Source organism: Lynx rufus, unplaced genomic scaffold (assembly GCF_022079265.1).
Source record: "Lynx rufus isolate CCGP_SWC_20201006 ecotype Redwood Valley unplaced genomic scaffold, mLynRuf1.p SCAF_1, whole genome shotgun sequence".
NCBI lineage: Eukaryota > Metazoa > Chordata > Mammalia > Carnivora > Felidae > Lynx > Lynx rufus.
This window is the reverse complement of record NW_025814823.1, coordinates 233,884,689-233,910,018: the sequence shown is the minus strand read 5'-3', so window position 1 is coordinate 233,910,018 and position 25,330 is coordinate 233,884,689. Positions and strand designations below refer to the sequence as shown.

The following is a 25,330-nucleotide window of genomic DNA, read 5'->3' as shown; positions in this document are numbered from 1 at the left end:
TTTCCCCTCATACTCCTGGATTTTTTTATCTCTCTTTTTCTCAGCTTCCTCTTTTTCCATAACTTTATCTTCTAGTTCACCTATTCTCTCCTCTGCCTCTTCCAACCGAGCTGTGGCGGTTTGCATTTTGTTTTCCATTTCCTTTAAAGCGTTTTTCAGCTCCTCGTGACTGTTCATTAGTCCCCTGATGTCTGTAGCAAGAGATTCTCTGCTGTCCTGTATGCTGTTTTCCAGCCCAGCGATTAATTTTATGACTATTATTCTAAATTCACTTTCTGTTATATTATTTAAATCCTTTTTGATCAGCTCATTAGCTGTTGTTATTTCCTGGAGATTCTTCTGGGGGGAATTCTTCCGCTTGGTCATTTTGGATAGTCCCTGGTGTGGTGAGGGCCTGCAGGGCACTTCCCCTGTGCTGTGGTGTATAACTGGAGTTGGTGGGCGGGGCCGCAGTCCGACCTGATGTCTGCCCCCAGCCCACCGCTGGGGCCACAGTCAGACTGGTGTGTGCCTTCTCTTCCCCTCTCCTAGGGGCGGGATTCACTGTGGGGTGGCGTGGCCCGTCTGGGCTACTTGCACACTGCCAGGCTTGTGATGCTGGGGATCTGGCGTATTAGCTGGGGTGGGAAGGCAAGGTGCACGGCGGCAGGGGGGGCAGGCTTAGCTCGCTTCTCCTTAGGTGATCCACTTCAGGAGGGGCCCTGTGCAGCCGGAGGGAGTCAGATCGCTGCCGGAGGTTTGGCTCCGCAGAAGCACAGAGTTGGGTGTTCGCGCGGAGCGAGCAATTTCCCTGGCCGGAGCCGGTTCCCTTTGGGATTTTGGCTGGGGGATGGGCGGGGGAGATGGCGCTGGAGAGCGCCTTTGTTCCCCGCCAAACTGAGCTCTGTCGTCCGGGGGCTCCGCAGCTCCCCCTCCCTTTGTCCTCCAGCCTTCCCGCTTTCTGAGCAGAGCTGTTAACTTATGACCTCCCAGACGCTAAGTCGCGCTTGCTGTCGGAACACAGTCCGTCAGGCCCCTCCGCTTTTGCAAGCCGGACTCGGGGGCTCTGCTTGGCCGGCGAGCCGCCCCTCCGCCCCGGCTCCCTCCCGCCAGTCCGTGGAGCGCGCACCGCCTCGCCGCCCTTCCTACCCTCTTCCGTGGGCCTCTCGTCTGCACTTGGGTCCGGTGACTCTGTTCTGCTAATCCTCTGGCGGTTTTCTGGGTTATTTAGGCAGGTGTAGGTGGAATCTAAGTGATCAGCAGGACGCGCGGTGAGCCCAGCGTCCTCCTACGCCGCCATCTTCCTTCTACCCTCAGTTACTGCCTATTAAATTCAACATCCGTCCACCCTCAGCATCACTAAGGCCAAGGGTGCTTTCTGCAGGAGCCACCGTGGAGAGGGTGGTACCTTCCAGCAGCTTCCCACGGCCCTGCTAGCTACAGAAAGGGCACTGACTGTCAGTGGGGTAATCACCGAGGGATGACAGAACCATCTAGATACAGAGAGTGCCGTGGGAGAGGTATCCTGCTCTGGAGTCTAACAGGCCTGATCGCAACACCGGCCCCCCACTTGTCCGGCTGTGCGATTTTATAGGGTTTCCATGCGACTTTCACAGGCTTCATTTCCACTTCTCGAAAATGAGTTCTGACACCACCCCACCGGGGCAAATGAGCTGGTGTTCCTCCTGATGTGGGGCCGGGGGCGAGCGGTCGAGAAAGAATTCTTGAGACATTTTTGGTGCAAAGGGGTGCTTTCATTATAGCATGGGGACAGGCCCCGTGGGCAGGGAGAGCTGCACTTGTGTTTGTGAACAGTGACTGATTAAATACTCTTTAGTTAGTGGGGCTGGGGAGAGCGTAAGTCTCTGTGGGATTTGGAAACAAGGCTTCTGGGACCTTGAGGGGCTAGCTGCTATATAAGGTAAGGTTATTTACTACTGCCTAGTAAAACATTAGTCCTGAGACCCTCCAGATGTCTATCAGTGGGCCGTACATTTGGAAGGTAATTGCTAACGTATGTCTTAGCAGAGGAGGGAGGGTTAGGGTGATCAGAGTGAAGGTACCCTCACCAGAGCAGAGCTATTGTGGTAAAACATTGAGGGAAGTCCTTGCGGGAGCTGTAGGAGGGTTCCAATCTGTATGCCCCAGGAATCCTACCTGGAAACTCAAGTGACAGCAAAGTCCCACCCTTGTCTCTTTTTCTCCCGTCACTATCACGCTTAGGACAGAACCGGGTGCTTTGTACATATTTAACCAGTGGTCGCTCTCACTGTATCGATGGTACCATGACTCGTATATCCCTTAAAACAGACACGTAGGTAATCCACACCCATGGCGATGCATCCTTCTTATTCTGACATCGTCACCAGCAACCATGAGGCGTTAAGATACCTCGTATTTGGGCTATTTTACTAGCTGTTGGAACTACAGGGCATACGTACAGCCCTCGCCTTCCAGAAAGCAGAAAATCAGGCTGAGGAAGCACACCGGATATATTAAATAATAAAGACATAGTTTTTGGGGCTTAGCATCCCTTTGGCATAAAAATATCTGTTGGGCATAACCACGTGCCTGGCGTGTTACTAAATGCTCGGAGCCTAAAAACTGTGACCCGCCTTCGGGAGCTCACGGTGCCGTCCCCGAGACCGACAGCTGGCTAAGCCCATGTGAATCGGAGACTCCACCAGCGAGGCGTGTGGAGAGGTGTCAAGGAGGGAGGTCAAGGCCGGCTGGACTGAACCCTGGCGGATGGGCCGGCGGGCTCACCAGAAGGGAAGGAACGGTGAGCAGGAAGGAAGACGCTGGGCATCTGGGACATTTACGTGATGCGGTAGCGAAGGGGCTGAGGCTGAAGGGGACCTTGGGCACTTCCTTGACATCAGTTCTGCCATCATGCTGCAGAACAGGCCACTGGCTCCTTCTGATGCACGCGGGGGTTCAGGGGAAGCTGATGCCAGCGGGAGGCCAGCCGGGGGCCCCTTCATCTGCTTCCCTCTGCCTAGAAGTCCGTCTTAAGGCGTCCTGGAAAGGGGGCGCCAGGGAGAAGCCACAGCCGGCCCTCCGCCCTCCCGCTTCCTGATGGGCGTGCGGATTCTGGGGCGTCCTCCCACGTCGCCCGCTGGAGGACAGGCACGCTGGCTCGCCCCGCCTCACCGGACCACATGCCCCAAGTCCCTCCAGGAGCTCCCCTGAGAGGGTGTGCGGCCAGGCCCTAATGGCAGCCTCCCCAGGCACAGACCGGTGCAGTAGGCCACCGTGACCACTCCTCCCTCCGGCCGCCCGCGCGGCCACAGAGGTCAGCTCGGAAAGGAGGCTGCTCCGAGTTGCCTCTTGCAGGCAGTTAAAAGTCGTGGTGCCTGTGGGCAGGGGCTCAGCAGTGATCCCACACGGCCAGCTGGCTTCCCTGAGCCCCGCTGGCCGTTGGTCTGGCGTCCCTGTGTGGAGTTGCCTTGATGTGTCTGGTTGACCGTGGGGACTCCACCGTCCTGGGCCGCCTCCCTCTTCTCTGTCAAATTAGCCACCGACCCTGAGCTCATCTCCCCTCCTCCTGCATTCGCAGCCTCCGAGGCCCATGTCCTGCAGAGAATGTGAGACCCCCTTTGGGGTGGGGTGGGGGCCTCACCTTCTAGGTCTCAGGCACACCTCGGCCATGACATCATTTATTTCCAACATGGACTTAATCAAGGCTGAGTGGGGATCGGCTGGAAAACGGGGCTGTGTCTGGATGGGTAATTCCCTCAAGAGCCGTCCTGCTCTAGAAGGAACTTAGGCACAAGGAGAGACTGGCATCAGTCAGCCTGGGTCCCTTGCTGACGACCCAAAGGAATTTGTACTGTGGCCCCAGAGCTGTCATCGGAGCGGGAACAGCCACAGGGTAGGGACCATGACATGAGGTACAGAAGACTGAGACAAGAGGGGCTTTTCTGGGAGAGGCGTTCTGCAAATGTGTGCCCAGCCATTAGAATACCTGACCTTCCCCACGAGTCTGTCCAACGTACTTTGGATAGTGTGAGGGCGTGACAGTGTTCCTAGGGGAGGAAGATGGACAGAGAGGCCCAGGGCAGTGGTGAGAACATGTACAAATGAGTGCGTTTCCTAAGATGGGTTCCTCATGCTTGGCTTTGTAACATGCATTTTTGCAAGAGCCCTGTCGCTCGAAGGTCCAGCTCTCCAGAGGGGCACACCAACAAGTTCCCAGAAGATTCTGGTAAATGCAAGCTGCAGGGGCCAGCTAGGTCAGGGGTGGACGCCACCATGAAGGGATAGGGCGCAGAACACATTTGAAGGACAACAGGTGCGCTAGGTAGGGTTCTGAGATGCACGCACAGACGGTGGTGTTCAGCTCCCTTAACGGAAAGCCCTATGATTCAGACTCGTCATCTGTCCAGAGCACTTTCGCTCCAGAGCTGGGCACGGGCAGCATGCACAAAACACACTCCGGAGCGTCCTGCATTGGCCAACAGCGCCACGTACAAGGTACAGAACGAGACGTTTAAACGACATCCACGCATTTGACAGTGACACCTTCTCCTCCACCCAACACGTGTTTCAGGAAAGCACCTTCTGTATCAGGGCTGGGCCTTCAGTAGTTACTAAGCGTAAGAATGAATGAAGGGGGAAGCATGCAGTCCGTTAAAAAAGAAACCATTTCTTTTGGGGAAGTCCAGTTTGGCCTCGTAAAACCAGGATTTATCACCTAACTTAAATTTTTTTTGAATGTTTATTTTTGAGAGAGAGAGAGAGAGAGAATGAGCAGGGGAGGAGCAAAGAGAGGAGACACAGAACCCGAAGCAGGTTCCAGGCTCTGAGCTGTTGGCACAGAGCCCGGCACGGGGCTCCAACTCACGGACCGTGAGATCATGACCTGAGCCGAAGCCAGACGTTCAACCGACTGAGCCATTATGTGCCCCTTAGAAGCTTCTGATGACTTTTTTTTTTTTTTTTTTTTTTTTTTTTGAGACAGAGACAGAGCATGAACAGGGGAGGGGCAGAGAGAGAGGAAGTCACAGAATCTGAAACAGGCTCCCGGCTCTGAGCTGTCAGCACAGAGCCCGACGCGGGGCTCGAACTCACGGACTGTGAGATCATGACCTGAGCCGAAGTCAGACGCTTAACCGACCAAGCCACCCAGGCGCCCCGAAAATTTCATTTTCTGTCCGAAAACGTTTCCTCTGAAAGCCATAGTCTCGCCCGGGTCCTGTCGCAAAACAGGGCTTTTTCAAATACAGGGTTTGAGGGACCGGAGTGCACAAGGGGCTGTGTGCTCCGTTTACTTTCCAGCGCACTGTTGAGAATCGTGTATGAGACGCTCACACAAGAAGCTGCCATTGTTTCCCTGGCCTTTTGCCCACGTCCTCCCGTGACTGCTCCCATCACCGTACAGTCTCTTGTGGGAAACTTCCCAGAGAATGTTATGAATCGTGAGGCTTTCGTGAAACGTGAGGACAAGGAGTGAGCGTGGTGAACTGTTGGGCCACTCAGACCTCTCGTTGGGACCAAATGACCGGCGAGGATGGCCTCAGGCATAAAACGCGATTTGAAATGTGATGTTCACAATTTAATATCATCTGACAAACACAATTCTGAAACGTTTCGAACTGCCCGGGAAACGTGACGTTCGGAAATAAAGCTGAAAATATGAAGCGTTCATTAGCATTTTATCAGGATATCATTTCCCCAGTTATGACAAAAGTCGTAGAACGTGAAAATGGGTCCAGAGAGGAGCTCCCCAAATAATTATGGTGCTGGGAGTTCATTCTGAAGAGACAGTTTGTGGCAGCTTAGCCTGGAAGGGAGAGGGACGAGGGGTTAGTAACTCCAGGGAATTTGACTGGCTGTGATTTAGGGTTGACCTGAGCTTCCTTTTTTTTTTTTTTTTTTTAATGTTTTTATTTATTTTTGAGACAGAGAGAGACAGAGCATGAGCAGGGGAGGGGCAGAGAGAGGAGGAGACACAGAATCGGAAGCAGGCTCCAGGCTCTGTGCTGACAGCTCGACGCGGGGCTCGAACCCACAGACTGTGAGATCATGACCTGAGCCGAGGTCGGACGCTTAACCGACTGAACCACCCAGGCGCCCCTGAGTTTCCATTTTAAAGGGACTGAAGGGACGCCTGGGTGGCTCAGTCGGTGGAGCATCTGAGTCTTGGTTTCCGTTCAGGTCGTGATCTTGACGTCATGAGACTGAGCCCCACGTCGGGCTCTAAGCTCAGCATGGAGCCCGCTGGAGGTTCTCTTTCTGTCCTTCTGCCTCTCTCTCCCACTTGTGCGCTCTCTCTCTCTCTCAAAAATAAAAATAAATAAAATTAAAAAAAAAAAGAATTTAAAGTGACCGAGAAGGCATAAATCAATGCCAAATTGCAGTGTGAGGTCACGGACCCAAACGAGGGGCTTCTTGATTTCAGGGGTAGTTAGTAAATACTAGAAAAAGGGAGCAGAGGGGGTTAAGGAAGCAGGGTTGGGGATAGTGACTGAAGTTCTCTCTTGTTTTTTGGAGTTCAAATCATCCTAGTTATTGGATAGCCTCCTCGCAAGACAGAGTTTTCACAGGATATATTCTACTCTTGGTGCAGCAAGAATTTACTTTTTCTCTACATGGTGATGCAATCCAGAAGTTTTTGTTAATATGTAACAGGCGCTTAAGACTAATAACCTACCAAACTAAACAGTCTCCTTTTATTTGTCATTTTTTGATTCTTTAATATTTAAATCAGCTATATATGGGGTCTGTCAAATTGACATCGGTAAAACTTTGGAGCCCAGCACTTGCCAAGTAATTGCATAATTTGTTTTTTCCTGATACAATATTTTTTTCCAAAGAATTAGCACATTTGTAAGTAAGTCAACCAGGGGGTGCAGCATTTTTAATACACGCTTTAGCGGCATATAAAGAAATCAACATTTCTTTGATATTTAAATCAGCATTTTGCTACATGTTCTCACATGATACAATGGGAAGAAACATTGTGTCTAGTATCATTCTTGGCATCCTAGAGGAACGTTCCTCAGAATAAGCTAAGTAAAGGCCTTATGTGCTGAAGTCAGTCCGTTTTGGTGTTTGACAGCTGCCATCAAAGCAAATAAATCGATAGGAGCAAACAAAAGCAATTATATGGGGCTGCCTGGGGGGTTTAGTCGGTTAAGCGTCTGACTTCTGCTCAAGTAGTTTGTAAGTTCGAGCCCCGCATGGGGCTCTGTGCTGACAGCTCGGAGCCCGGAGCCTGCTTCAGATTCTGTGTCTCCCTCTCTCTCTGCCCCTCCCCCGCTCATGCTCTGTCTCTCTGTGTCTCTCAAAAGTAAACATTGAAAGAAAAAATTTTAAAACATGGCAAACAAAAGCAACTATAGAAACTATGCAGGAGGGTTTTACTTTTTTTATTTTTTTGTAATTTATTTAAACTCAAGTTGGCAAACATACAGTGTAGTCTTGGCTTCAGGAGTAGAATTTAGTGATTCGTCACTTGGATATGACACCCAGTGCTCATCACTCACAACAAGTGCCCTCCTTAATGCCCGTCACCCATCTAGCCCATCCCCCCCACCCACCGCCCCTCCAGCAACCTCAGTTTGTTCTCTGTATTTAAGCATGTCTTACAGTTTGCCTCCCTCTCTCTATGTCTTATTTCATTTTTCTTTCCCTTCCTCTGTGTTCGTCTGTTGTGTTTCTTAAGTTCCACACGTAAGTGAAATCATGCATTTGTCTTTCTCTGACTTATTTCACTTAGCCTAATACCTTCTGGTTCCATCCACGTTGTTGCAAATGGCAAAATTTCTTTCTGATCGCTGAGTGATATTTCAGTGTGTGTGTGTGTGTGTGTGTGTGTGTGTGTCCGCCTTTTCTTTATCCACCCATCAGCCAATGGACATTTAGCCCTTGAATACGTATCGCTAGCCCCATGCAGAACACACAGTCCAGGTTTTGGATGAGATGCCTTTCTTTCAGGGAAGGGTACCTGGCCGGAGTGATCCTCTGGTTCACCTTCAACTGCCCACTTCCCTGGCCCTCAGCCATGGCACGGAAAAGTGGCTGGTCTGTGGCCACCTCGGTAGTGTGTGCTTCAGGGGCGCCCGGGTGGCTCAGTCGGTTAAGCATCCGACTTCTGCTCAGGTCATGATCTTGTGGTGTGTGAGTTTGAGCCCCACGTTGGGCTCTTTGCTGTTGGCACGGAGCCTGCTTCGGATTCTGTGTCTCCCTCTCTCTCTGCCCCTCCCCTACTCACACTTTCTCTGTCTCTCCCTGTCTCAAAAATAAATAAACATTAAAAAACAACGTTAAAAAATAACGTGCTGCAGCTTCTCCGGGAAAGAGACAGAAAGAAAAAGAAAAACAGAAACGCAGAGAAAGAGAAACAGAGAAAAACCAGGGGAAAAAATGAGAGAACGAGAGAGACAGAGACTGAATTTCTTCTACCTCGCCAACTGGTTGACACTTTCCTTCTGGGTGCCGATACAGGGGACCATGGCTTAAGAGCTAGTTTTCTCAGGATTGCTTATTTTTTCCAGAGTGAGGACCCCTTTCCAGCAGTCCTTACTCAGAGCGTTCACCCTCTCAGCATTCTACGCCTCGTGATCCTGAAGTGCCAAGCACTCACAAATAATACATACAAATGCTGATGCCAAGGAGTGCATTTTGCCCACACAATTAATTTCTTAAAGTCAAAAACTCCATTGACCCAGTTCATGTTTGAAGCAAGAGGGTGAAGACACTGAAAAAAAAAAAAAACAAAAAACCTGAAGGTTCTGCTTTCTCGGTAGAGAGTTGAGTGTCTGTGTGTGAGGTGATGTCACCCTCAGATGTGATTCCGACCAAGCCCTCTGCCCTGGGCTTTGTACATTTCTAATTTAACATCGAACAGAAGTGTTTCTGTTTTCGTTAATATTGTCTTATAGTTCTGGAATCCACGACAAGTGTGGAGCGCAACAATAAATAGTTGTTTACTTACTTAATAGAAATTCTCAAAGCTTCAAACAGGAGAAGATGGAGCTATTCGCATTTGAAAAGACCCCAGATTGCCCATGTAATCCTGCTTATGGTGCAAAAGGAACGCAGTCATTAATAATGCAGCACCCCCCCCCCCCCGCTATCCCTTTAATCTCTGGTGCACTAATTCACTGAAAAAACATTTTCTTTGCAGTTTTTCCTGAGCGACCCAGAGGAAGCCATTCCTCCGACTGCCAACACATCAAACACAAGTCTTTCTGCCTTAAACAATCAGGCAGTGATTCTGCGTGCACAGAATTTGTTTTTCCTCCCGGTAAGAGCATTTCACTCATTATTACTGCTCTTGTTGTCTTGCTCTAAGCTGTGAGCCCATTTAACGTGATGGCCTCCACTTTCTGATCGGCTGTAGATTTCACTTCTCCTCCTTGGTGTCGATACTTGAGTTAAGTCCCGACCAGCCAAAATCTGCCAGCCAGGCTGACGGACGCCGATTAGACACACTCACGGTGCAAACTTACAGTGTCCTTTTGGTGCTCTCACAGATGTCTCTGCTTTTATTCTCTTAGTGCTACATTCGATAGCATGTATCCCAGCGTTTGACGTTGCGTTGTATGTCACTGAAGTTCTGGGTTCATTGCTGATGGGTTTTGCCAGTAGTCCCGGTGGAATAGTGTTGGCTTCCTTGCTGATGACGGGGACTGCCTCTCGTATGTCTGCCTCTCCCTTGGCTGTAGACGCTGCCCACTGGTTATATCCTCAAATAATCCTTGCCGACTGACTCATTTTAACCATCCTCCAAAGAAGGGCCAAGATTCAAATTTCAAAACCGGCTGATATGTCGGTCTTTTCGGTGGAAAGGGTTAAGTCATTTATTTACTATTTAGTAACGTCGTTTCATAAATCATTAATGCAAAAAGAAGTTTTGACAGTCTCCTCTCTTGTGTAATCATCTAAAGTAGATTATTCCCACCTGGTTTCTGTCCCATAGAGTCACATTTCGAGAGTGCTAAAGGAACTATTTTGGAGACTGAAATTGGTGATTTAGTGTGTATACTTTAAAGATTCTTGGCCAGTTTTTTAGACTCCATTAGCTGTGGTAATAAAGCAGATTCCTTTCCTCATTCTTCTTTTGCTGATTTGCTCCCTTGATACTTGGCTTGGATCCTTTTTCCCATTTCCTGTCTTCAGTGCCTGGGAAGCTTCCAGCTCTCTGTACAGAATTGGGGTGTCTGCTGGTGTTTTTGAGAGGGTTTCTGAGGCAAGCTGACCAAGGTCCCTAATAATGTCCCCATGGGCATGGGAAGAAAGCCTGCCATAAATCTGTCCCTCGTCCAAGGGGCCCTGGTTCTCATTTTAAGCATTCTCATAAGCTCCAGTGAGTGCTAGACAACATCTTTTCTGTTTTAGTTACATGAAAAGTGAGAGACAGGAGGCATGGCAAGGGTTTATTGGCTGTGATCTTGCTGTGGGCAATTTGAAGCCGCCTTCTGTAGAGAAAGATTTATGTGAACTGCGGTCTGGCCCTCCCTCCTTGAAAGAACAGCACTGGCAGGCACAGAGGTACCAGGCCACTGGCATAGGGACAGAGCGTCCCAAGCAGCATTCACAGGGCACTTCAGCCGTTTGCAATGAACGTCCACTTGCATAAAAACAAAGGATAGCTGGCAAAGTTTTTTTTTTTTTTTTTTTTAAATCTCTCCACCCGGTATTTGTGGATGCAACAACCCACTGTTTGTCACTAAAAGCAGTAAGGTCGTCATTCGGAGTCTCATTAGGTAAGTCGGTATGACTTATTTTCAAAAGAAGCATAAACCGTTAGAAACCCAAAATGGGGGAAAGTAATATTTACTCAGCCTTATAAGATTCGAAAAAGTTAAAAAAAAAAAACGAAAAAATACGCAATAGACTCTTTAAAATGTAGGTAGAATTTTGTCAACAAGCCACTGTTGTTCCAGTAATAAGTCATCAGAAAGAGAGATTATGATGAGCCCTGCCAAGGATCCCCCATGTGCTCAAACACTGCACAGAAAGTGCAGTGTTGGAGTTCTTAAGAGTCTCAGAAGGGCCTGAGAACATCCTGGCTTCCCCCTTCATAGATGGAAGGGAACATCGGAGAGCCATGCGCAACTTCCACGTGATTCCTCTCAAACCCCATCGTCCATGATATCTGAGCTCGACGAGGTAGTGGGCAAGACTGTCCACATTCATGACTGTCCACATTCATGGCTTCTTGTTACATCAAGAAGATGTAACACTTCTTGACCGTAATCTGTAACAGTCATCAGCTCAGGTCACGATCTCACAGTTCGTGGGTTCGAGCCCCACGTCGGGCTCTGTGTTGACAGCTCGGAGCCTGGAGCCTGCTTCAGATTCTGTGTCTCCCTGCTCATGCTCTGTCTCTCTCTCTCTCAAAAGTAAAATAAGCATTAAAAAAATTTCAACGTTTTTTTTGTTTTGTTTTTTTTTTTATTTATTTTTGGGACAGAGAGAGACAGAGCATGAACGGGGGAGGGGCAGAGAGAGAGGGAGACACAGAATCGGAAACAGGCTCCAGGCTCTGAGCCATCAGCCCAGAGCCCGACGCGGGGCTCGAACTCACGGACCGCGAGATCGTGACCTGGCCGAAGTCGGACGCTTAACCGACTGCGCCACCCAGGCGCCCCAAGCATTAAAAAAATTTAATAAAAAAAAAAGAAATTAATCTTACAGGCATCAACACTAAGCAACAAAGGTGTTCATCAAAGTGTTTATGTAACTCCAAGAACAAAGAAAGTAAACAACCTACGAGTTAGAATAAACTTAATGGTTTAAATAAATTCTGCTATTCTGGGGCGCCTGGGTGGCTCAGTAGGTTGAGCTTCCGACTTCGGCTCGGGTCATGATCTCGCGGCTTATGAGTTCGAGCCTCATGTCAGGATCTGTGCTGATGGCTCAGAGCCTGGAGCCGCTTCAGATTCTGTGTCTTTCTCTCTCTCTCTCTCTCTCTCTCTCTCTCTCTCTCGGCCCCTCCCCTGCTCACACTCTGTCTCTCTCTGTCTCTCAAAAAAATAAATAAACATTAAATAAATAAATAGATAAATAAATAAATAAATAAATTCTGCTATTTAGTTACATCCAGCCATGACAAAGATATCGTAGCAAAATATTTAATGACATAGAAATATATATTCACAATAAATTATTAATTGAAAAGTGTCACTTAAAAACATCCCAAATGTTCCCCAATTTTCAAAAATGTCAGTATCAGTATTGAGTAGTATTAAAATATCAGGGATAAGTAGCACACCCCCCACAAAAAAGGATGGAAAAATATACCCAAAATAATCAATAGCGGCTCAAGTTCGTGGTTGGAGATTATAGGAGACCCTTAGTTTTATACGAGTCCTTTGTATATTCCCTAAGTTTTAACACCAGATGTATTATTCCTGTAGTAGGGGGGGAAAGAAGTCACTTTAAAATATCCAACAAAATCTACCACAAAGGATTTTTGCCATGGAGGCAGTTCATACTATATCTGTATTTATATCATTATATCTGAAAAGCTTCCCTGTGAGTTTGCTATTACTGGAATTCTCATTTTCCGTGTGAGGAAACTGAGGCCAAAGAGACCTAAGTGAATTATCCAAGATAATAGCCGCTGTTCCCTTGGCGCAAAAATGCAAATTGAAAAAAAAATGCAAATTGATTTCATCAGTTAGCTATATCAAACATGTTAATAACCATATTAACTAATTTTAACTCTGTTCACCTAATCTTAATGGATGTTAACAGATGATATTTAGTAATTAAAGTAATAGTAATGATTTTCAATATGAATAAATAATATACACATTAACTAATAACATATCAACTACATCGAAACTATGCGGAAATCAGGTCAGTAGTAATTACATCCTAATGGAAGTCCGTTCGGGAGCCTGCCGCCAGGACTCTTGCCCAGTTGTGGGTGTTCTCCCTGGCGGCTTCCTTATGTGGTGGAGACAGCCGATCTCCAGAACCCCTGGCCTGACCCTCTCAGGTTATCCCCCTCGTTCACACGCCCCCCTGCCTCTGTCTGCAGGCTGCCAGCCTACCTTTAATGAACTCCCAGGCCACATTGTGCGTGACCTCCAGGCGGTCTAGAAAGTAAATAGTAAATGACTAAATGCCGCTTGCCATTGACGTACGTTTTTCAGTAGATACTCCTGAAATAGAACTTTTTAAAAGCCTAAGCACGAATTTTAAAATGTGAAACTAGGGGCACCTGGTGGCTCAGTCCATTGAGCATCCGACTTGGCTCAGGTCATGAGCTCACAGTTCGTAGGTTCGAGCCCCGCGTCGGGCTCTGTGCCGACAGCTCGGAGCCTGGATCCTGCCTCGGATTCTGTGTTTCCCTCTCTCCGGCCCTCTCCCCGGTTGGCGCCCCCCCCCTCTCTGTCTCGAAAATAAATAAAACATAAAATAAAATAAAATAAAATAAAATAAAATAAAATAAAATAAGTTAATCCATAGGCTGTATTTGTATAGGTGTTGGCACTTACTTCAAAGGAGGGGTGCTACAGAAATCCTGTGTGACCCTGTGTCCCCCCACCAGGTGCACGTGCACACACTGATACTCACAGTGACACATTTGTTGACGACGTTCATCCTGAGGTCTCCCGCATCATTTCACTAGCAGCATCGTGTCTGGAACTGAGAGCTTCCCCCACAGCCGGCCCCCAAGGCAATGTCATGGCCTTCGAGGAGCGGTTCTAGACTACTCTCCACTACTGACTGAAAGACCACTGGGTTGTAAACCAGGGCCTCTCAGACTTTGTGGGGAAGGCTCCTGCTTTCACTTGTTTAGTTTTTTTTAAACTGCCAACCCATCGTGGAGGGTAACTTTCAAAATGAGCAGTGAAATAGCAGAAAAGTGAACTAACGCAAGGAGACATGAGACACACAAGCCTGTTATCTTGTCGGATTCGGTGGGATGAGGCTCCCCGTGAAGCTGCTGTACACGGTCCCCGAGCAGCCCTCCCTGGGGAATTTGCTGAGCTACCTGCTCTGGGTTCTGTGTCTGTCCCCAGGCCTGAGGCACCTCCTGGCCCTCAGCCCTCACGCCTGCCCTCTGAGCTGGGGACTTAGTCACCAGGCTAAGGGAATGGTGGCAGAACTCCATGTAACTCAGGGCTGGTTTAGGAGCACACGCCCCTCCCCTGCCTCCTGTTTTGGGGGAAACTGAGCCAGGTCTCCCTGCCTCGATTCTGTGTTTCCACTCGGCCAGCCCGAACAGTCCTATCAGGACACCTTTCTTTCCTCTGTTCCTCCCCCCATTCTCTGCTGCGGGGAGAGTGGGGTCAGCCTAGTGGGGAACGCCCCCTCGGGGAGGTAATCTGGCCATAGAAATTCTGCTTACAGCGCTCCGTGTCCCGTAAAATGCTGCCACCCGTAAGGCCGCCTTGCTCAGGAAAGCTTCACCTCCTAAAGGGTGACCCAGTGGCTGTGTGATCCAGGGCGGTGGCTGGTCTTCCTTGGGAGGCTGAAATGCCAGGTCTGAGTCCTCGTGAGTGCGGATCTGTATTAGCCCTTGTGTGGCCGCCTCGCTCCCAAACCTCCCTCTCGCAGAGAAGGAAGTGCTTTGTGTGACCAGGGCGGCTGGCTTCTCGACTTCTCTTCCCCAAGAGCAGGATGGATGAGCTAATATCGCTGGCCTTCCGTGGCTTATTCCGTATAATGGAAATGACAGACCGGGCTAGTTTTTAAAGACAAGGTCTGTCAAACATCGGTCGGATCTGTGCTTCATTATACCATGAAACTTTACTGAGCGCTGCTTCTGCTCCAGAAATGCCGGTAGCCGCCAACCCTGGTTCCTGAAGACACGGCAGTGTCACAGGTAGAGGCCCCATGGGCCTGGTGACCGTGTCCACTTACCACATCCCTCCTGGCTGGCAGGGCTCTGGGCCGCAAGCTTGGCTTGTTCTTTTCAGTGACTTAAAAGGAGGACATTAGGGGCACCTGGGCGGCTCAGTCGGTTAGGTGTCTGACTCTTGGTTTCGGCTCTGGTCGTGATCTCACGGTTCGTGGGATCAAGCCCACATCGGGCTCTGCGCTGACAGTGTGGAGCCTGCTTGGGATTCTCTCTCTCCCTCTCTCTGCCTCTCGCCCGCTTCTGCTCTCTCTCTCAAAATAAATAAACATCCAAAAACAAAAACAAAACAGAGGGCATTCTTCCCTCATTTTATAGATGGAGACATGCTCCACAACCAGGTTGGGTCACTGGTGACCCCGCTAATGAGTGAGCAAAGCAAGATTGGCTGGGGCTGTCGCATCTCGATGATGTCCCGTAGGGCAAATGGCGAGGGAGCACCACGGTAGGGCACACGTGTCACTGTTTCCTGGGGACGACACGGGATGCAACGTGCTGGCTTTTTTCCACACGCCTAGCTCTTCCCATTCCCTCGTGTTCCCTGCCCACTTCCAGGGACTCTGTGACTCACCCCGGCCAAAGCTTTTAGTTTGTCAAATCCTCTCTGCTTTGGACCTGCAGTTTCTCCTTTAATAAAATGCCGAGGCTTTCTTAACGCTTTTAACAGAACTCCCGGTAATGATTTATATCTTCATAAATTCAGAATTGAAAGGCCGAAAGAGATTCTAAGTACTATAGCTTTTAAAATCGATACCTGTGTACAGAGTCACTTGTTTTCATCTTCGAGAAGCAAATGACATTTGCGAGTCATGACCTGCCTTCAGTGTAGATCGTTAAGAATTATTTCTATTGGCAATATGCACGATTGTTCTCATTGGGCATGCTTCACTGGGTCAGCAAGCCATGGAATGAGTAATTCTTTTCTAAAGCACACATTTTCGGGCGTGTACCCCGGGGTCAGAAAACAGAAAAGGGCATCTGTTTTTCACAGCCAGTTCGGAAGTTGCGTGCGTGAGCTTGGGGGTTGGTGGTGACCCCCAGTGTGAATTCCTATTCCAGCATTTCGCAGAAGAGATCCTAAACGCTCATCTGATATATTTCCCTGTTCCAGTACTTTATCTACAGCTGCATTCTGGGACTGATTTCCTGCTCGGTTTTCCTGCGGGTGAATTACGAGTTGAAAATGCTGATCATGATGGCGGCGTTGGTAGGCTACAACACCATCCTTCTCCACACTCACGCCCACGTCCTGGACGACTACAGCCAGGTCTTATTTGAGAGGTAACCTGCGCCCTCTTCCTTCTCCGCGGTGGTTTCACGGGACGTTGATGACGTGAGTGTGTGTTGAGCAAACACAGACTAGCGGTATCCTTGCCATTGATAATCATTGTGTGGGCTTTTCTTTGAAATTGTGGTGCAGAAAATTGATGTGTGTCTTCACTATAGATTATATACAATATGTATCATGTACCCTTAGGAGGTTTAGGGAGGTGATTACTGCCCCAATCTGTACTGTATTGATAACAATAACCTAGGGTTTCTCTTCCTCAGCATTATAAAACTTCGGAGCGAGTAAGTTTCTGTTGTGTCGGGCGGTGGGAGGACTGCCCTCGGCATTATAGGGTATGTCGCGGCATCCCTGGCCCCTACCCGCCAGTTGCCACTCACAGCCACCTGCCCCGAGTCATGACCACAAAAAATGTCTCCGGACGTTGCCAAATGTGCCCTGCGGGGCAGAGTGGACCCCAGTTCAAAACAGAGGAATCCACCTACACCGGAAAAGTAAGTGGATACATTCACAAGTTATAGACTTCAACATCTTACGGGAGATTCCCTAAAATACCCTGGTGTGGAAGGAGGTACCGGCAGCTGGCGATTCTCTGTTCTATGAAGAGATTGATTTGCAGGAAGAGGTAGACCTGTGATATAATCCGGTCCTGGATACGATCAGATGATATGATGTGAAAGCATCGGGTCCCGAGTTCAGAAATATTGAAAGTGGTCCTCAAGCCCCTCTTTGGGTTTATGAAAGGTCTCCTACCATCAAATTACTTCCATAAGCTTAGAATACCTGTTCCCTGCTTGAAAAAAAAAAATGGAATCATTATGATGCTCTCCATCACACATCTTTTTTTTTTTTTTTTTAACATTTATTTATTTTTGGGACAGAGAGAGACAGAGCATGAACAGGGGAGGGGCAGAGAGAGAGGGAGACACAGAATCGGAAACAGGCTCCAGGCTCTGAGCCATCAGCCCAGAGCCTGACGCGGGGCTCAAACTCACGGACCGCGAGATCGTGACCTGGCTGAAGTCGGACGCTTAACCGACTGCGCCACCCAGGCGCCCCTCCATCACACATCTTGATAGCAAAACCTTTTACATCAAGTGTTGGGTTTATTTCTGGACCCGCCAGGCTTCCGGTTTTTTTCTGTAGGCATGTTGCATAATCCTCCGTAAAATATCTATATATTTCTTTTAATATAAAATAAATGCCTTAAATATTTTCCTAGATGTGTGGCTCCAGAAAGATGGCTTGTGTTGACCGCATATGGCCACTTACTTCTCCATCAGAGGTTCAGTGTCAAGGACAGTGGGCCCCCCGCTGCGTGCACGTTTCTTGCCAGTAAGAACTTTCAGAAACACAGTGGCAGTGCATTCTCTTCACGTAATTTAATTTCCATCGTCTTCCACACCATGAAGCTTTAATAATCTGTAATCAAGCTGAAGAGTAGTCGAGTTGCAAAAATGCATAATGGTATTAAGGAAGGTTTATGATTCCTTAGCAAGGAGGAGAATGAAATCAGAGGTTAATTTTCCAATAAGTTCTCAGAGTCACCAAGCAAACATGCTTAAATATTTCTCTGCCACATCCAGGGAGCCTGCCTCAAATCCCTATGTAAATGTGGCGTTACCGATTTCTATGCGCAGCAGACAATGTCACTGAATTTCCCTTTATTAAGTTTGAGGCTCCTGAATATGCGACACATCTGAAGACAAAGAAGCAATTAGAACAGCGGCTTTCTGATGGAGAGAGAATCACTCCTGGGGACCTGAGACAGACACACAATCTCGGGTCAGAACCGAGCAGCACTAGAGGAGTTCCTTGGTTGAAGAAAAGTTTTTACTTCCCGAGCCCTTTCATTTCATTCAAGATCTTTTGTGTGTATTCTCCTGGCCGTGTCTTCATAAGAACCTTACAATCAGAGAGGGCTGCCCTGAGAAGCCTCCAGAACCTGCCTCCACTCCGAAGGAAGACAGCGTCCTGCCAGGAGGAGGGATGCACCTGCCTCCCCGTCCTCCTCCTGCCCATACAGTTCTGGCCTGTCCAGACCCGCGTCCTGCACGAGCTGCCCCAGCACCCCCCAAGCATTCCTCCACCAAAAGGTGACTGTTCCTGGCAGGATAGCAGAATACCTTGAAATCAACAAATTTTCTCAATATCGGTTTAAAACTAATCCCAAATGAGGGGCCCCCAGGTGCCTCGGTCAGTTAAGCATCTGATTCCTGAGATCGAGCCCCCCGTCAGGCTCTCTCTCTCCCTCAAAAATAAACATTAAAAACTTTTTTAAACATATTAAAACAAACAAACAAACGAGAGACTCCTAAGACCAAGACTCTCTCCATTTCCCTCCTGATTTCTTCAGCCTCAGTGTGTGTTGGAGAGAACCCTAAACCCCTCCCGGAGCCAAAACCCACCAATGCCTATGTGTTCTTTGTTCGAGAGAATTCAAGAGGTTTCCCCATCAAACACCTGACCCAGGTTTCCTCATCCTTCGCCTCAATGGTGTAGACGCTGGTACACCTCCTTTCTGTTAAGACACTGGGATCCTCAGAAAAACAAAAGCCCCCTGACCTGGGACGGGACCTGGAGATGGAACCTCCCTAAATCCCAAAGCCAATGGCTCCCTTCAAGGAGGGAGCTGGTTCCCAGGAGTGCCACACCGCACTCCCAGTCCTGACGGAGCTCATCCGTGCCACTGAAGATGTGCTTGGCCCCGTCCCTTTTCTGACTTATTTCTGGTCTTTGCATCCTTGGTCTCCCTTTTCACTCTTCGTTTCCTGGTCCTTGCCCTGGTCTTCTTTCTGGAATGTGTGCTCTGCTGTGATAGTGCCCTTGGGGCCCACCTTGGCTCCTGGACCGGACCCCTTGTCAACACCGAGCATTCCTAGCAGACCTACCCCAGACTTGTGGCTTTCACCGTGGGTGTTCCTGCAGACCGAGCGGCCCTGTCACCCTGCAAAGCTGGGGAATGTCTCCCCTAGAGGAAGCAGATGGGGCTCTGTCATCTGCTGTCCTCTTTTCCTTAAAGCAGGTAACAGACACTCTAGAATAGAGGAAGGAGCAGGTCTGAACCGAGTACCACTCTGATAACCACAGTGCCTGTAACTGTGCCTGCCCTCTAGTAAGTAGGTGCTAAAAAATATCTGTTAGATAAATGAATAACAACAGGTAGACTTCTTAATAACCAGAAAGGCCCAAATACTGGCTGTAATGAAAAGCCTCACCTCACCTGCTTCCCTGAAGACAGAGGCTCATGGAAGATGTGTCTTTTCAGGAACAGGATCGGTTTTTGTTTGTACTCTTACGTTTCAAGGGCAAGTTTGAAGAGGGCATCTCTGTTTATAAGGCAGTGTTAGGCCACTTTCTGAATATACATTTGGACTGTATTGTCATCCTATATGTGAGTTCACCGTGACCCATGTTTCGGGGGCCTTTTCGGAACCAAATTTGACATTGATAATGGACAAGCCAAAAGGATGTTACAAGCCAACAGGGACGTTTTTACAACAGGGTTAGTGAAGAAAACAGGAGAAGTATGCACCAGAAAAACTCCAGATCAACGAATAATTCAGAAAGTGACATCAAAGATATTCCGACAGATTCACAAGTGTGGAAAGCCTACTCTAAAGGAGAAGAAAAGAGACTACTTTGAGTGTGCCACAGAAAGTTCATTAAACAGAGGCCAGCGATGCCCCAGTATTACCATTACCTGCTCTTATGCAATTCTGGGAAGTCACGTCATGGTGGAAGAAGCCCGGGTGTTTCTGGTATTCAGAAGGTCCAGGAGAAGCCGTTTCCTAATTCCTGGCTTTTACGACATCCCCCGTTTTTCCGTGAGTACAGGATGTTTTGCTGAACCAGTCAGTGGCCATTCCGGTTCCTACCCGTGACGCTGTCTCCCAGAGCCCTCGGCCGGCACCACGGAGGACACCAAGTGCTCTTGGCAGTGACGGTGATGCTGATGAGCGTTGATGTTGCTGCAAGATGTTCTTGTTGCGAAGACACTTTCCCTTCCCTTGTCAAGGTCTTGCCACAGAGTCCGCAAGACACTGTCAGATTTTTCCTGGGAGTTTTTTTCTTGCAGAACTGAAAAGTCTCAAGGGATGAGTGTTATCGTTTCCTATGGACCCGGCCATTATGCTAATCCACCTGAATATAGGAGACGTGCGTTTAATTCTGAAAATGCGGGGGTGGGGAGCTTGAACAGGACGGTGCGTGGTGGGGTGGATAACAAGGAACCAGCTCTGTTTGGGCGCTTAGCCGAATACGACAAATCCTTTGTGGACAGCGTACACGTAAGGCGTGTAAGTAAGCAGCGATGCCCAGTGTCCAGCCTCGTCCGCAAGCTCTGGATTGTTGTTGATAGAAATGTCTGCATAATTTTAACTTCCTTAAAGTTCTGCGTCAAGCGTGGTGATGGAGATACTCAGACACATGTCACCGGGAGCTATGCGTTGAGCACCTTCAGTGTGACGTTGTTCCGCTTTCTCTGTTTTTCCTGTGTCTCATTCAAGACACAGAATTCGAGATGATGACGCGACAGATTTTGACAGTGTCCCAACTTGGTATCAGCCGAGGGTGAGATCACTGCAGCATTAATCACGGTCAGCAGAAAGGCAGGACGGCACCGCACGTCCACCCTGTGGCTGAGGGTCTGGGGGTGTCCCCAAGCACCTGAAATTCCTCTCAGGTCTCCTCTTTTAAATTAAAAATGTATTCCAGATTTACATTCTAACCCATCACGTATCCAAGGTAATGTTGAAAAGTTTTGAAATTACTTTCGAAGTTAACATCTCAGTTTCTCGTCCCCTGCCCAGTTTCCCCTCTCTGTATCTCCAGAAAGTAAGAAACACACGTTTCTGCGTGGCTGGAACCGCCCCCCCCCCCCGCCCTCCGCAGTGGGTTGGGGGGTCAGAGAAGCTGGTGGTGGGTCGTCCGAGCTGCCCGACGTAAAAGCAAGTCGTCTGAGGGCTACTCAATTCCACCAAACTTTCTCTTCTTTCTTCTAGAAAAAGCAACCACCAGTGAGCTACTGTGTTATTTGATCTAGAAAAGAAAATGCCCTGGGAGGTGGATCCACCTGCAGGAGAGAGAGTACTTGATTTTTAGGCTGTTCTGTTTGATTTTGGAGTGGGGGGCGGGGAGGAGATTTCCCGGAGCCTGTGCCCAGACACTGTGCGGAATGCATCTTAATCATCACTCCGTCAGCCTCTGATGCTAAGGCCACGCACAGCCCTGCGTCTCACTACACTGATCGGCCAGTCGCCTCCCGCCTACAATCACCTTTACGGAGCGAAACCACGACCACATTCGTCAAGTGCATTATCACATCCATAGCAGAGGGCCAGCGCCGCTCTCAGCCCCGCCTCTGTCCTCTCTCCTCACCCGCAGCTGTCCCCTGGGCTCATTTCCCGGCAAGAGCTTGTGCCTTAGTGTGGTAGGCTCTTCCAGCCCCAGAATGTCTTGCTTGGCATTTATGAATAATACAATGAGAAAAACTTAAAAAAAAAAAAAAAAAAAAGGCCGGGGTGCCTGGGTGGCTCAGCCAGTTGAGCGACCGACTCTTGATTTCGACTCAGGTCACGATCTCTCGGTCCGTGGGATGGAGTCCTGTGTTGGGCTCTGTTCCGACAGCGTGGAGCCTGCTTGGGATTCTCGCTCTTCCTCTGTGTCTCTGCCCCTCCCCTCCTTGCACGTTGTCTCTGTCAAAATAAATAAATAACCTTAAAAAAAGATGCTCTGAGAAAGCATAGGCTCGGGGCCCTCTGTCCTTGGGTGACATTGGGCCACCCGCCCTGGAGGACTGCTGCGGGTTCCAGGGAATCCGTGTGCAGCCAAGAGAGGAAAGAGTGTCTAGAAAGGAGGCCCCTGGGGTTTCAAACCAGCACGATTATGTGTCCCCTCACTCAGGTGTTTTTAAAACACACTTCTATTGAACACCCGCTGTATGCCGGGCCTCACTGCTGGAGCCTGAGCGCATGGAGACGAAGAAAGTACAGTTTCTACCGTCAAGAATACCACAAAGTCTCTCTGAGAAGATCGTGTCTCACGGGAAGGCTCGCGGGAGATTTGTCTGTCGGGGTTAAGTTCATGCCGCACGCCTAGAAAAGGAGAGAGCAGGAGACAGGTGACTCCAGCATCACGGCACAACAACGTGTTTCTCGTCTTGGCCCCTCCCCCAACCTCTGTAACAGTGATTTGGCGTCTGTGCAGGGACACAAGTGCCCTTGTAGGAGCTGAGGGATTCAGCAGCATATGCCAAAGGGTCCGAGAGGCATCTCATGCCCCCACGCGTCAGATGATAGGCGTACGGACCCCAGGCGTTCACGCCGCCGTGGCCGTGAACCAGCTCAAGCCCCTCTGGGACGTGGTCCGGGAGCCCCTGGAGACCACTCGGCCAGTCACCCACAGACGACGGAGCCTTTGTGCGAGTCCGGTTTCCAGAGCAGAAGTCCCAGCACGCTTCTGGGAAAACCTTGCAAGTCTGAATGCACTGAAGTAGCTAAGAGGACCGGCCTGACTCCACTCCCCGCCTCCCCCAGGGTGGCACAGCCGAGGCCCATGCGAGCAAGCCCCCACTGCTGCCGCCGTGCCAGATGCTGCCAGGGAGGCTCCCTCCTGGCCCCGTGCACGGTGCTGAGTCCTGAGCTGCGTGACAGGGCCGGTGAGCGGCCGGGCGGGGGACGGACAGGGACTCTCGACGGGCCCGACGGAGATGCAGATCCCACTAGCTGCATTGAGGCATCCGTCGGGAAGCCCGCCGGGGGGACACTGGGAACACCTCGCCTGTGGACCCTCCGCAGCGGGCCCATGGGCTCCCCGCTGGGCTCCACGCACCGCCCTCCCTCGCACTCCGACCCCGCAGCCGGCTCCCCGCCCGCGCTCCCAGTGGTGGAGGAGACTGCCAACTTGGGCAGAAAGCCGGTGCGGATCTGAGGACCAGGGAGAGACAGACGACAGACCCGAACTTGAGCAAGGTTTGTCAGAGCAAACCGAAGGAGGCCGTCAGTACTCTTGCCGGGGCACGGCCAGGCGGAGAGATGGCTCGCAGCTTGAGAACTGGGCCACGGGAGGGGGCAAGGGTCGTGCAGCAGCCGTGACCACAGCCAGTCTCAGGAAGCCCCAAGCTGTTTCTGTCCCAGCGGCCGTTCATAAGGACTCCAGGAGGGGACTGCCCTTTCGGGTGTGAAGAGAGCCGTGTACAACTTCAAGGAACAGAAAACCTCGAAGAAGAAAGGAGCAGAGGAAGTAGCGAACAGCCGGAGAACCCTTGGTGAGGGGGCATGAGTAAGTCCTTGCCAACCAACACTACTCTCGGTGCAGATGGACTGAATTGTCCACCCAAAAGGCAAGCCTGGCTGCAGGAGTGAAAAAACGCCAGCACCAGGGGCGCCTGGGTGGCCCCGTGGGTTAAACGACCGACCCGTGGTTTCGGCTCAGGTCGCGATCTGACTGTTCGTGAGATCGAGCCCCACGTCGGACTTTGCGCTGACAGCATGAAGCCTACTCGGGATTCTTTCTCCCTCTCTGTCTGCCTCCTCTCCCCTGCTTGTGGGTATGTGCACTCTCTCCCTCCCTCTCAAAATAAATAAATAAATAAATAAATAAATAAATAAATAAATATTTTTAAAACACAGTTTTTTTTTGTTTTTTTGTTTTTAAAGAAACAACAGGTGTTGGTGAGGATGTGGAAAAAGGGCAACCCTCAGGCACTGTTGGTGGGAATGCAAACTGGTGCAGCCGCTCTGGAACTACCTGGAAGTTTAAAATAGAACTACCCTATAATCCTGAGTTCTTTAGGCACTTTTCTTCTTAAGATAATAGAGGCCTGTTTCCGCTAGGGAAACATAAAGATTTTAAATGGGAGATCATGGTTAAGTCTCCGTGCCTGGACTGCTCTCTCTCCTGAGATTGAAGAATGTCCTTTGTACCTCACCTGAACCGTTGGCCTTTAGGTTAGAGCTGGTCCACCAGGCAATTCCTCATCCAATTTTTTAGGGTTCTTTGTTCTTTTGTCCTCTGAAAACTTGAGGGCCAGAATGATCGCTCCATTAACAGCCTCAGGGTGAGGGCCAGCTGTAAATTAGTGTGTGGCCCCAGGCTCGTTTGGGCATCTGAGTCTCCAGGGTCCAGTTTTTAGGTGTGAAAGGAACCATATCCTGTCACATTTTTGCTAGAACTGTCCCTGAGTTAGAAACTTTCTCAGTTCTGTCAGCGCTGTGACCCCTACCTCATCACTCTGGGATAGCCCAGCGGGACAAGGGCAAGTCCAGAGTGGATTGCAACCTTAATACTTAAAGAACAGAGAGAGAGAAGGAGGCCTCCCACCCAGCCAGCTGCCATTTTTACATAAATGACCAACACGATGGTTATAGGTGGAATTGCGTCCCTCAAAGAAGACATGGTGAAGTCCTAACCTCGGCCACCTCACAACATGAGCTTACTTGGAGTAGGGTTGTTGCAGATTATTTCGTTGAATGAAGTCCTACTGGAGTGGGATGGGCCCTAATCCAGCATGGCTGGTGTCCTTATAAGAAGATGGCCATCTTGATGGCTCAGTCGGTTAAGCGTCTGACTCTGGCTCATGTCATGATCTTGCGGTTTGTGGGTTTGAGCCCCGCGTCGGGCTCCATGCTGACAGCTCGGAGCCTGGAGCCTGCTTCGGATTCTGTGTCTCCCCCTCTCTCTGCCCCTTCCCAACTCATGCTCTATCTCAAAAGTGAACATTAAAAAAAATCTTTTTTTTTAATATGACCGTGTGAAGACACAGACTCATTGAGAGAACGTCATTTGTTGGTGGAGGCAGACGTTGAAATGATGCGGTGGTGAGCCAAGGAACACCAGGGATTGGCGAGCACCAGAATGAGGCGAGGAAGGACGTCCCTGTGGGCTTCAGAGGGAGCGCTGTCCTGCCAACGCCTTGACTGCAGACAGACATCTGGCTTCCAGAACTGTGAAGCGATCAACTTCCATTGTTTTGAGCCACCCAGCTTACAGTACCTTGTTTTTAGAAGCTCTAGGAACCTGATGGAACGTGATGATCAACACAATGGACTGGACTAGCTCCCGGGATTCCATTCTACCTATTCTGAATGCTCCCTCCGTGCTACACACCCCCCTTCCTCCCAGCCTCTCCCACATGCACACAAAGAGCAAGGTAACCCAAGAATGCATCTGTGGATGGACAGATTTCTCATTCAAGCTGCAGGAGCCATATGGCACTCACCCGTGCACGGTCCACA

General features: G+C 49.6%; 1 protein-coding gene across 1 annotated transcript in view; it reads left to right on the top strand.

The window, feature by feature from the left end:
* The window catches only part of ADCY2 (adenylate cyclase 2), a 422,494-nt gene that overhangs the window by 348,826 nt on the left and 48,338 nt on the right, over window positions 1–25,330 (top strand). The window contains exons 17-18 of the mRNA XM_047074450.1: window positions 9,113–9,232; window positions 15,918–16,087. Coding sequence (XP_046930406.1) covers window positions 9,113–9,232; window positions 15,918–16,087 — 290 coding nt within the window. The remainder of the gene's footprint in view (window positions 1–9,112; window positions 9,233–15,917; window positions 16,088–25,330) is intronic.